Genomic DNA, 12423 nt, shown 5'->3' with positions numbered 1-12423 from the left:
TATACCCCTCCTCAGAGTCAGAAATAACCACAAATACATCCAAAAATATTTTGCTACAAATTACAAATACTTGATCATCAAATGTATAAAAATAAAATACAAAAAAAATTTTATCACCATTTTATCATCAAATGGCCTGTGTTATTGGCTCCGTAACATAATTATATTTGACTGAATGCCTGCGTTGAAATATTTGACTTTAATAATAATAATAATATATTATATTTGTAAAGCACTTTTCATAGTTAAAACAATCCCAAAGTGCTACAGAGTATAAACAAAGATAAAAACCAGAAAGAAAAATTAAAAAGTTAGCAAGAGGTAAAAAATGCTTGCTTAAAAAGCAGGGTTTTTAGTCCTTTCTTAAAAGAGTCTATGGCTTGAGGAGCCCTTAGGTTTTCTGGAAGGGAATTCCAAAGACGCGGTGCAGCTGAGCAGAAGGCTCGATCCCCCATAGTACGGAGCTTAGTTCTCGGTGGTTGAAGAAGGACCTTATTTACAGAGCGGAGATTGCGTGAAGAGTTTTGCTTTGTGAGTAGTTCCTTTAAGTACGGGGGAGCGTTGCCGTGGATGCATTGATGGGTAAGTAGGATGATTTTATAGTTAATCCTGTATGAGACAGGAAGCCAGTGAAGAGAGTGAAGGATGGGAGTAATATGTTCAAATTTTCTTTTCCTCATTAAGATCCTTGCAGCACTGTTCTGAATGTATTGCAATTTTTGAAGGCTTTTGCCAGGAATCCCAAAGAGGAGAGAGTTGCAGTAGTCCAGCCTCGATGATACAAAAGCATGGACAAGTTTTTCAGCATCTGACAGACCAAGTGTGGGACGGAGTTTAGCAATGTTCCTGAGGTGATAGAAGGAGGTTTTACACAGATGTTTTATGTGGGCGTCAAATGTGAGTTGAGCATCAAATCTTACGCCCAGGTTTAAGACTGTTGATGATAGAGGAATGTTTTGACTAGAGAAGGTAATGTGGGTTATGGGTGATGATTGGACCTGATGTGGTGTACCAACTAAAATAGCTTCTGTCTTGGAGCTATTTAGTTGTAGAAAGTTTGCCTTCATCCATGCCTCAATCTCCTCAAGGCAGGAGCTCAAAGATGCCAGAGTGGCTTTAGATGGGATGAGGTTAGTTTTTATATATAACTGAGTGTCATCGGCATAGCAATGAAATGATATTCCATGCCTGTCAATGATGTGGCCAAGGGGCAGAGTAGATGATGAACAAAATCGGGCCGAGAACGGACCCTTGAGGAACACCGCAAGTGACTGTATGTGTCTGAGACTTTACACCTCCTAAGGAAACATACTCTGTTCTTCCAGACAGGTAGGACTGGAACCAGCTCAAAGCAGTCTCAGAGAGTCAGACTTTATGCTCCGAACACTATACATTATGAACTATGAACATTATGAACACTATAACGAGGTGAAGACAGGTGACACAGATGATAAAGACGATGAACTGGTGGATGATTGAGGGACTGAGATCAGGTGTGGAAACAAGAGGATCCTGGGAAGTGTCGTGAAAGACAGCTGCAGGATGACGTCTTTACTGTCTTTCTGGGTCTTGAAAGTGGTATTTGCGTATAGACGGTCAATGGAGGAACAGAAATCATAAAAAAAGTGTTTCATCGTGTGTTCTGAAGATGAACGAAAGTTTTATGGGTTTGGAACGACATGAGGATGAGTAATTAATTGCATACTTTTAATTTTGGGGTGAACTAACTCTTTAAAACTGCAAATAGTTCCTTTTCAAATAAATGATTAGGGGAGAGCGGGGCACAACCTAACGCATTTTGGTTTTGGCTCAGTTAATTAAAAAAAATAATTAGGTTAGATTAATATTTTTTTTTACACAAGCAACATACACATCTCTGCTACAAATGACCACTTAAAGTTTGTTAGTTGTAACACTTGTGTGTAACACACTTAATTCAGTACAATTTTATTTGTATAGTTTGATATTGTTTGTGCATCTGTATAGACAGAAATCCATACATCCATCCCTCATCCAATCATCCTTCTATTGTGGATCAATATCAAGGATAGAGACATAGAAAAGGGCTGTACAGTTTTGCAATAAATAATAATAAATAAAATTATAAAATATTGTAATTGCAATTAAATTAGATTTGTGAGTGGCAGCTGCATGTACAATTATTATTATTATTAATCATAATGAAAGTTTCAAAACGGTGCTATGTTTAAGCCAACAAGACAGTGATTAAGGCAATATAAAGTTAGATTTGGAAACTTATACACCCAACTCAGAAACCGAAAAAAAATCTATGATGAAAAAAATTACTTTAATGGTGTCAAAACACTCTTTGTCAAGTATCTTCACGAAATATATTCAAAATTTTCTGAAAATTCGCGGGAGACCGTCTTCTGGCAGCAAGAAAAAAATATCGTAAAGCCTGCTTGATCCTGACGAACTACGTGTTACATTTAACCCCGCGTTAGGTTGTGCCGCGCGCTCCCCTACCACTTCTACCAAAGGACTTTTTTTTTCCAGCTGTCGATTTTAATAAAATTTTATGATATTGAATAGTGTGTAATTAATTCATACTCTAGTACCCCAACTATCAGCAATAGTATTTATCAAATAGGATACTATAAATGGTAAATTAAAAAAGGACTTTCTCTGAGTGTTCTCCTCCAGGTGACAGTCCAGCATTATCAGCAAGTAGTGGTTAAAGGGTTAAAGGTCAAACAGCTTTAAAAGGTTAGGAGATTTTCAAGAGACAGCAGATCTTAAAGCATTGTCTTCAACTGTTTGGAAAGGATGGACTGTGCGAAGCGTTTTATATTGAACAACATGTTTTGTAAAGAGGTCTGTGTTTGAGTGTGTGTGTTCCCAGCATGCATTGCGACATGCATAAATGATAAAGGTAATGTTGAGGCTGAGTTGTTTCTCACTAAAAAAAACAGCCAACAACATTTTTGCAAGTTGGCTAAATAACAAATTACTAACGACATTTTGAGACAAATTAAAAATAACCTAATCATGTTGCCTTGATTTTTATTATTGCAGTGCAAAATTTTTTGTGATGCGTTTCTTTGGCCAGAGGATTCCATAATAATATTATGTATTAGTTAACAAGTTCCATAAAACATGTTATTTGTTGCCGTGTTTTTTTACTTAAAAAAAAAAACACTTTTTAAAACAGCAGTAAGATGATGATTTTATTGTTATGGCCGGTGATTGGAATTGTACCCTAAATTTTACTCTAGACAGAAATGGGGAAGGACAGCATGCACAACCATCTTTCTGTTTAGACAGTATAATTAAAAGTTTGCATTTCTCAGATGTGTGGGGAGAATACAACCCTACAACTCGGCAGTACACATGGGTGAAAGTTACCAATAATAGAGTTTTCGCTGCACGGCTAGATAGGATTTATGTATCACAAAATATGAGAAACAGAATTTTAAAAACTGCTATAATACCAACCATTTCTGATCATAAACTCATCATAGCTGAATGCTCATTGGAAATAACAAATCGTAAAAGCTGCTACTGGCATTTTCAAGTCAAATTATTAGAAGATACAAAGTTCTGTGAATATTTGAAAGGTTTTTGGGAGACCTGGAAAAGAGAGAAGACTAATTATGAAGACATTACTCAGTGGTGGAAAGATGGAAAGGTGCACATAACATTTTTTTGTCTGCAATATACATCTCATTCTTCATTTGTTTTAAAAAAATACAATAGATGGGCTAGAAAAAGAAATTATGGAGATTGAAAAAGACATGATTGAAAGTGAACCTTTAATTTTGAAAGAATTGTGGGTGGGGAAAAAAAAAAGTTCAATTCTTAATGAAAAGGTCCATATGCAATGCTGCCTTATCTTTAAATTAGGCTATTAGTATTATTTGAAGTTAACATTATAAAATATGTAGACCTACACCACAAAACTAGTTGAGGATAAATTATTTAAAATTGGGGAAGTCCAGCATTATGGACATGACATTTGCAGTCAAAACTTGAAATAAAAATTCTCAGAAAATACATGCATTGAAACGTATATAGGCTACTTCCTTAAAGGACTCCAGACATTAGACAAATATCAGTCTATGTTTTATTTTTAATATTAGGGAAAAGACACACATTCATGCGTGACAAAAAAATAGGAGGCAAAATATATTTTTTGTAATTCTGTTAATTACACTGCGCAAATCGGATGAGGAAGGGTTGGCTCTCCAGTCTCCATAGAACTTAAAATATTCATTTTATTTTAGTTTTCGTGTTCGCATTTATGAGGAAAAAACAATGTTACAGACGCGACCGCTCTGAACTGGCACTAAAAGACTGCTTTAAAAATTTCACATAGTCTGTTGCCTTTAAGAAGTAAAAGCAGACAATACACTGTATTACAACTGTAATACAAGCCTCACTGAACATGTAACGAGTAAAATATTACTGAAAATTGATTAGTAATGCCTTACACTACTGCATTACAGCAAAAACTGTTATGTATTACTTTTGTAATGCGTTACTCCCAACACTGCCCATGGGTGAGGTGTCAAATCGACCGGAGGATTTATTTTATCAAGCAGCCAATAAGTAATGGCCTAAAATCTTCATAGCCTCACCATAGCAACCAGTTACAGCACCCTAGCAACCGTGGGCGAAAGTACTAAAAAAACTCTATAAAAACTCATTTCGCCCCAGGGACAAATCATTGGGTAAAAAAGTCCCATAGACTTAACATTGGCACAAAATTTGTGAGATCATATCTTTTGACAAGAACCTGAAGACATGCCCTAGCAACCACTTAGAGCAGCCTAGCAACCATAAAGCAACATATTCAAGCCATATCTCAGTTCCAGAAAATAGAAGAAACATGGATTTTGCCTTTTTTGACTCAGACTGTCAACTAATCTTTAAATATCATCTCATACACTGTATAAACACACCATAGCAACCATATAGAGTACCCTAGTAACCCCCTGAAGACATGTTTTTTTCAGCTGAGATATTGCTTATTCATATCTCAGCACCTGAATATCGTACAGATATGGTTGTTGGCTCGTATGCAAAAATGTACCACACTCTAGCAACCGGGTGGTGAGTTTTGCCACTGCAAGCACCACTTCACATTTTCTTCTGGAAATGTACATTCTAGTTATTCTTCTTCTTATTATTATTTTTCTTACCCAAAATTTTCTGACTCTAACTCCTCCTAGAGTTTTACCTCTACAAACTCCAAACTCAGGTCAGACTTTCAGACTGTTCTGACTTAGGCCTCGTTTACACTGTATAGTTCAAGTGAACCAAATCCAATTTTTTCCTCTCACGTGGCACAGATCGGATATGACCGTTGAACGTGTAAGCAGGAAAAAACGCATGGGTTCCGATTTTCTCAGATCGGATTCAGGCCTCATTCACATGTGGTAATAAATCGGATATGAATCAGATGTGTGCATTTGCGTGTGTCATGTAAGCAGACAAATCGGATATTCCCCGATATGTGTTTGTGAATGATGTTATATATAGATGACAATGGTAATTTTTTGGAATATAAGTCTTTCTTAGACAAATATAATTTAAACTGTACAAATAGAGACTACATTAAGATCTGTAAAGCAATACCGGTACCTTTATTACTGTCAATTAAAAGCACACTGTTATATACCAATATAAGACCCTTACCAACTTTACCAAAATTAGTTATTAATGATTGTGCTCTAGTTGACAGTAAATGCAATAATAAATATATTAATGATGCTTTGAAATCGAAATTGTTTTTTGATAACAGAGGATTGTGTGTACAGGTTCTGAATATGGGTGCATTGTCCATTAAAAAAAAATCACATTTTAAATTCATTAAATGGCCCATGTCCCCAAAAGTCAAAGAGACTCACTTTAAAATAATTTATTATATATACCTGGTCGCTGACTTTCTTAAAAAAAGATTTAAATTTGAAGTAGATCCTTGTGCTTTTTGTGACTTGGCTGATGAGACTCTGGAACACATGTTTTTTGTTTTTTTTTGCCCCGTGTCTAATAGTTTCTGGTCTGAGCTACATAATTGGCTGTCACTCAAGATTGATAATATCCCTACTCTCATCTTGCCACACATCCTCTTTTATATGGATAATATAGATTCATCAGTATCAGATTTAGTGAATATGATCATTCCTATGGGTAAATATCATATTCATTGCAGTAAGTGGAGATGTTCTAAGCCTTCCTTTGTTTGGTTTATAAACGATTTTAAATTGTTTGTTACCTCACTGAAAAATGTAAAATCTACTAAAATTGCAAGGAAAATGTATAGTGATATATCCAGGAAATTACTGTTTTGATTAACCTCCCTTGTGTGTGCCGCTCCAAATGTGATTTTCTATTTTGCCTTTGACTTGTGTGTTTTGTAGTAGCCCCTTTTTGTTATTTTATTTTATTTTTTATTTTATTTTTTTTCTCTCCATTGTTGTTTTCTGCTTGGTTAATGCTTTTGTGCATTCTATCCCCTGCAAGAGTTTTGTATGTTACTTCTTGTCAATAATAATAATAAAAAAAAAAAGTGGCATCTGAGTAAATGAGAGTCATGCGTCATTAAAAACTGCGCGATTATAGGCGCGGAAGAAAGGACACACACAGTGGAGCAATCATGTCTTTTGAGTGTTTGGGGCGAAGAGTGCAGGCAAAAATGCAGGGTTGTTACAGAAATAAATCAGTTTTTGAAGACATTTCACGAGATATAAAGCATCGTTTTAAGTGCTCATGGCCGGAGCCTCCTCTCTTTTTTTTCTCCGCGGTACGAGACCAATGCTTTGATGACTTATTGAAATATTGTGGAAAGAAAACACTGGATAATTTTATTCGCATCTGCATCCATTGAATTTTGTGCTGTTTTGCTTAATTTCCCAATTCAGAACCATCAGAACGTCGGCATTTGGTGTATGTGAATGCAAAAATCAGATATGGGTCACTTTTAAAAGATGATGTAAGCAGGTTGTCAAAAAAATCGGATATAGTCAGAAAATCAGATTTGGGCATCAAGACCCGCAGTGTAAATGCTGCCATAGTGTGCTATATGTTTTCAGACTGATTTGACTTTCAGATTTCTTAATTAATATTAAAAATCCCATTGACTCTCATCTATCTATCTATCTATCTATCTATCTATCTATCTATCTATCTATCTATCTATCTATCTATCTATCTATCTATCTATCTATCTATCTATCTATAAATATATTTTTCTTTCTAACTAACCTTTTTTCTTTCTGACTAATCTTCTATCTTTCTTTCTTTCCAACTAATCTATCTACCTTTTTTTCTATCTGATCTATCTATCTTTCTTTCTTACTAATCTATCTATCTATCTTTCTTTCTATCTATCTATCTATCTATCTATCTATCTATCTATCTATCTATCTATCTATCTATCTATCTATCTATCTATCTATCTATCTATCTTTCTTTCTTTCTAGCTAATGTATCCATCCATCCATCCATTCTTTCCAACTAATCTATCTACCTTTTTTTCTATCTGATCTATCTATCTTTCTTTCTTACTAATCTATCTATCTATCTATCTTTCTATCTATCTATCTATCTATCTATCTATCTATCTATCTATCTATCTATCTATCTATCTATCTATCTATCTATCTATCTATCTATCTATCTATCTATCTATCTATCTATCTATCTATCTATCTTTCTTTCTTTCTAGCTAATGTATCCATCCATCCATCCATTCTTTCCAACTAATCTATCTACCTTTTTTTCTATCTGATCTATCTATCTTTCTTTCTTACTAATCTATCTATCTATCTTTCTATCTATCTTTCTATCTATCTATCTATCTATCTATCTATCTATCTATCTATCTATCTATCTATCTATCTATCTATCTATCTATCTATCTATCTATCTATCTATCTATCTATCTATCTATCTATCTATCTATCTATGAGGGGTGTGCAAAGCAGCCGGTATTTGTATCTGTATTTATTATATTTATTTGTTGAGGGGGAAAAAGTATTTGTATTCAAATTCAAAATAGGCGTAAACATCCGGGTTTTTTTTTTTGCGTTACACTTTGAATTTACTTTATAGTGTAAGGATTCTTTAATTTTATCCATTATAATAATTATGGATATGCAATATTGATTGATATTTTTCTATAAATCCAGCAATCAACATGTAACAAGAAAAGTCGTTGAAATTAAAATAACATAACAGCCATTACCCATTAATCCATGATTAAACCAACAACTAATAAAATACAATTGTGAACATTATGACCCCACCACCACCTGTCCTTGTTGGAGGACGCTGAACGAATAAGTTAGGCATAATGTATAGCGAGGCAGATGATTATGAGCCAACGCGAAGCGGAGGGGTCTTGAATCAGCCTGAATCTGAAGGGGTTGTATTCGCTATAACAACCGCCTCGCTGTACATTATCCCACTTAATACATGTCTACCTACCAAATAAATCAATAATTTGACTCAAAATAATTATTTAAAAAAGAGTTTATTTATTTAAATCGATTGTATGCTTCCGCTAAAAAATAGTCCGTTCCGTGCCTCAATCTCTTTATCTCCCTACTCAACATCGAGGAGCAGAGAGTCGTATTTTTTTTTCTCCTGGTCATAAATGCACTCTTCTCTCTTCTCGCCTTTTTTTCAAAACCTCGTCCGTTTGTTTTTTCAAATTTTGATATTCCTCTTTGTGCTGCAGAAATAAAACAGACAACATATTATTAAGATTATGTTTTTGATTTATGATTATGTTTTATTTCCCCAACTGCTAACATCCTTTTGTCCAATCTGTAGTCACATTTTCAAAACTCTAAACTCTGTCTGGCCGACTTGGTCATTGTGCTCCCTTAGCTCAACTCCATTTGGTGATCATTAAAGACTTAAACCAAGACATTTACTTGAACTCTATTCTCTTTTTCTTCTTTTTTTGTATTTTTCCTTTGCTCTAGCTTGTTGACTAATTCTAGTTTTTACTAAACCCATAAATATGGCACTATGACAAATTGCTGGTGATGTTCCTCATTACTAAGTCATTTTGAATAACAGCATCTGCCAAATGAATAAATATCAACATAATAAAACCAGTACCTTTCTTTTAATTTGTTCGCGACTGCTCTTATAGCCACGTCTCGCCTCATCCTCAATCTCAGCGTTGTGCTTTTCCATGGAAAATATTGCCTTCTCCAAATTCACAATCTCCTGCAGCTGCTGTGAAAGAATCAGCTCCCTGGAAATTAAAAGAAATAACACACAGATATTACTACATTGGCTCAATCCTTTGCAGTGCATTTTCATGTCCCCATTTGGAAAACAGTGTAAACATCATTGTCTATTCAGCATTTTCTAAAGTTAAAAGGTATATCCTAAAAAGAATGATCCGATTTAAATTGTCAGGAACTGGTAAACTGGCCAGCCCTTGAAAACAAAACACTACTTTTGTGTGATTGTTTGTGTGTGTTACCTCTCAGTATAATACTCTGAGCGAAGTTCTTCGAGTTTGTTGTTGAAGTCGAACGCTAGTTCTTCCAGCCGAACCACATGACGCTCTAACAGACTGTCCACCTGCAGACGAGAACTGCTTGCCAGCTCTGACCGCCGCTGGTCCCTCTCAGACAGTTCATCCACCATGCTCTGTAAAACACACACACATTTGTTAGTCCAAGGCTCTGTAATGAAAGTTATAGAAGTAAAACTGAGAGTCAAGTATATATATATATATGTTATATGTAGTCACCTTAATGAGGTTGTCTTGGTGGCGGAGGACTCTCTCAAAGCTCTGGCTGAGGTTTGAGCTGTCATCTCGGGAAGAGCCGGGGATAGGAGGGAGCTTGACACACTGCCCTCGGCTGGACATCCGGGACCTTTCATTTATCATAATTTTGTTCTGGCGAGTGGGTTCCTGTTGATGATACATAAGAATAAGAAAACACCTTAATACAATGCTCAACATATGAACGCAAGCTTAGTGTTAATAATGACCGATGATGGTTGAAAAAACAGTAAATCCTATGATAGACTTCTTACTCACCCTCGTCGTCGCAATGCCTTCTGGGCGTCGTTGAGGCGGTGGTTGTTGTCTCAGTCTACAAGGTGGTTGAGGTCGCAGCGTAGACGGTGGATGAGGTCGCAGCGTAGACGGTGGTTGTGGTCTCAGTGTAGACGGTGGTTGTGGTCTCAGTGTAGACGGTGGATGTGGTCTCAGTCTACAAGGTGGTTGTGGTCTCAGTGAAGGCATGTCTAAACCACGCACAGGTTGTGCAGGAATCCTACTGGTCAAATTGTATGATCTGAAACCGTACATAGCTGCAATGTGCAATTCAACTGTTCTTAAAAACAGATCCAAACAGATATAAAACTGCACACTAATAGACTATAAAACAGTACAATAATCAATAGCTGTAGATCATAAAACTACACACTAACAGATTATAAAACTGCACTCTAATCAACAGCTGTCAAGTCACGAGTTTCAGTAGAGGTTTGCAGCGTCTAGTACTGTGACGTGTCGAATAGAATGCATTCCGATGACGTCCGGCAGCAGCAGTGCGTCAGAGCCGCAGAAATTCAAGGTTATTGTTTTGATTTAAAAACTTTAAGAGAGAATGACCTGTCAGCACAATAAGACCATGAGAGGAATGTAGATAAGGCTACTTGTAGTAATAATACAAAGCCTATATATTTTGTGTCTTATTTTTTGCCTTCACTAAACTGTAGAGCATCAACAAGTTTCTGCACGCCCCTAACTAACTAACTAACTAACTAACTAACTAACTAACTAACTAACTAACTAACTAACTAACTCAAAGCATATAACGTTAATGTATTATTCTGTAACGTTACACGATGAAAGTTGAGTCCAACAATAATTCAGTTTACTGACTTTCTCTCACCGACGACGTCTTGTTGAGCTTTTCTATTACATCGAGACGAGCTCTGATTCCTGCGGAGCCCAAGAAGTTAACAATCCGGCGACGGTTTCGCATCAGTTTATAAACTGTAGGCCTACGAGTTCCTAATCCGTGCTCTCAGATTTGTAAACCGTGCCCTCAGTTTTTGCAATCTGTACCCACAAATTCATAAACCGTGCCCACGCTTTCTCAATCCGTATCCGTACTCACGGATTTGTGGATCGTCCCCCAGAGTGTGCCGCATGATTCAACCAGGCCTCCTGTTTAGATGCGGGATGCATTGTTTTTAAAAGGACTTCACATAAAAAAATATATAACACTAACACAAAGTAATAGGCCTATAAAAAAAATAAAATAAAAAAAATCATACACTGTTTTATGATTAACATATTCCTGTCTTAAGTGAACTCATTTAAAGTTATAAACGCAAATAATAGGTCTAATAATAATAAAATTAGGCTATTATTATCATTACATTTAGGCTACATATTTAGATATAAGATGCTTTTATCAAAAAAAATAAACAAATCAATTCGTCAAATGTCAATCATAATACAGGTTAGACAATAAAAATACAGGGCGGAGATTATCACAAATAAACACAAAGTTTTGACGCATATCCAAGTGTTTGTGCACAAAAAATAAATAACATTGACTTTTTGCCTTTATTAAACATTTAAAATATTCGCAAATTAATATGAAAAAAAAAATAGATTTTAGGCCTAATACAGTTTGGAGTTCAGGAGATTGTCTTGACCAGGACCACGCCCCTAAATGTATTGAAGCAACTACCATGCGATTGGTTGTATCAAATCATACAATATTTTCATACAATATCAAATCAAATGTTTTATTATTGTTATTTTTTATCACTATTATTACCAGACACCACACGGTCTTCTCTTACTGATTGAAATGTTGTCACTGCATTTTTATTTGTGCTTTTCAATAGGTGGATACTGGATAGGTAGGGATTAATTTATTTTAATGTGATTATTACTTTATTATAAAAACATGAAGTCTTTATTTAGATTTGTATGCAAAATATTTTCACCTATTTGGAATATCAGTTTTAATAAAAACTGGCTAAAACTCCAACAAACTTTTCAAACAAATCAAATTATTCTTATCAGAATCTGACATGCATATTTTTTTCTTTTTCTTTTTCGGGTCATACTTTTGATTGTGAAATAAAATGCAATAAAATTTGTTTACAGTTTACATCCCTGTGTATCATACCTGCAAACTCCAGGCTGGTGAAAAAGGAGATGGATGGGGAATTTTTCTTCAAAAAATGTATTGGAATCAACAGTTTAAAGTGTCCCGGAAAATTAAAATAGAACTTACATTGCAGCATCATTATAAATAAACAACACCGACGTCTATGATAACATAAAATAAAAGAAGAAGACGAAAAAAAAAAAAAAATCATGCTATTTCATTGTCAGAATGGAGAAATTAAGAGGCGAAGGATTTGCAGGTATGGTTTAAGCAACATACAGTATGCCTG

General features: G+C 35.2%; 1 protein-coding gene across 1 annotated transcript; it reads right to left on the bottom strand.

The window, feature by feature from the left end:
* Positions 1-7034: 7034 nt before the first annotated feature.
* LOC148977627 (dynein regulatory complex subunit 2-like) lies at positions 7035-12368 on the bottom strand. Its single transcript, XM_039656464.2, has 5 exons — positions 10034-12368; positions 9740-9904; positions 9467-9636; positions 9094-9232; positions 7035-8698 (listed from the first exon to the last, which is right to left on the bottom strand). Exons 1-5 carry the CDS (start codon positions 10304-10306, stop codon positions 8615-8617), a joined length of 831 nt encoding a protein of 276 aa, XP_039512398.2. The 5' UTR covers positions 10307-12368; the 3' UTR covers positions 7035-8614.
* Positions 12369-12423: the final 55 nt, after the last annotated feature.

This window comes from Pimephales promelas, chromosome 8 (assembly GCF_988280905.1).
Source record: "Pimephales promelas chromosome 8, fPimPro1.hap1.1, whole genome shotgun sequence".
Lineage (NCBI taxonomy): Eukaryota > Metazoa > Chordata > Actinopteri > Cypriniformes > Leuciscidae > Pimephales > Pimephales promelas.
Note: the sequence above shows the minus strand (reverse complement) of the source record. Positions and strands in the feature narration are given on the sequence as shown.

Bases quoted from the DNA above. Each gene is read 5' to 3' on its own strand.
- LOC148977627 (XM_039656464.2), bottom strand. From the start codon at position 10,306: ATGTACGGTTTCAGATCATACAATTTGACCAGTAGGATTCCTGCACAA. The intron at 9,233-9,466 runs GTAACACACACA...TTTAATTTCCAG, and splicing joins TCAGAGTATTATACTGAGAG to GGAGCTGATTCTTTCACAGC. The intron at 8,699-9,093 runs GTACTGGTTTTA...TTATTTCTGCAG, and splicing joins GCGAACAAATTAAAAGAAAG to CACAAAGAGGAATATCAAAA.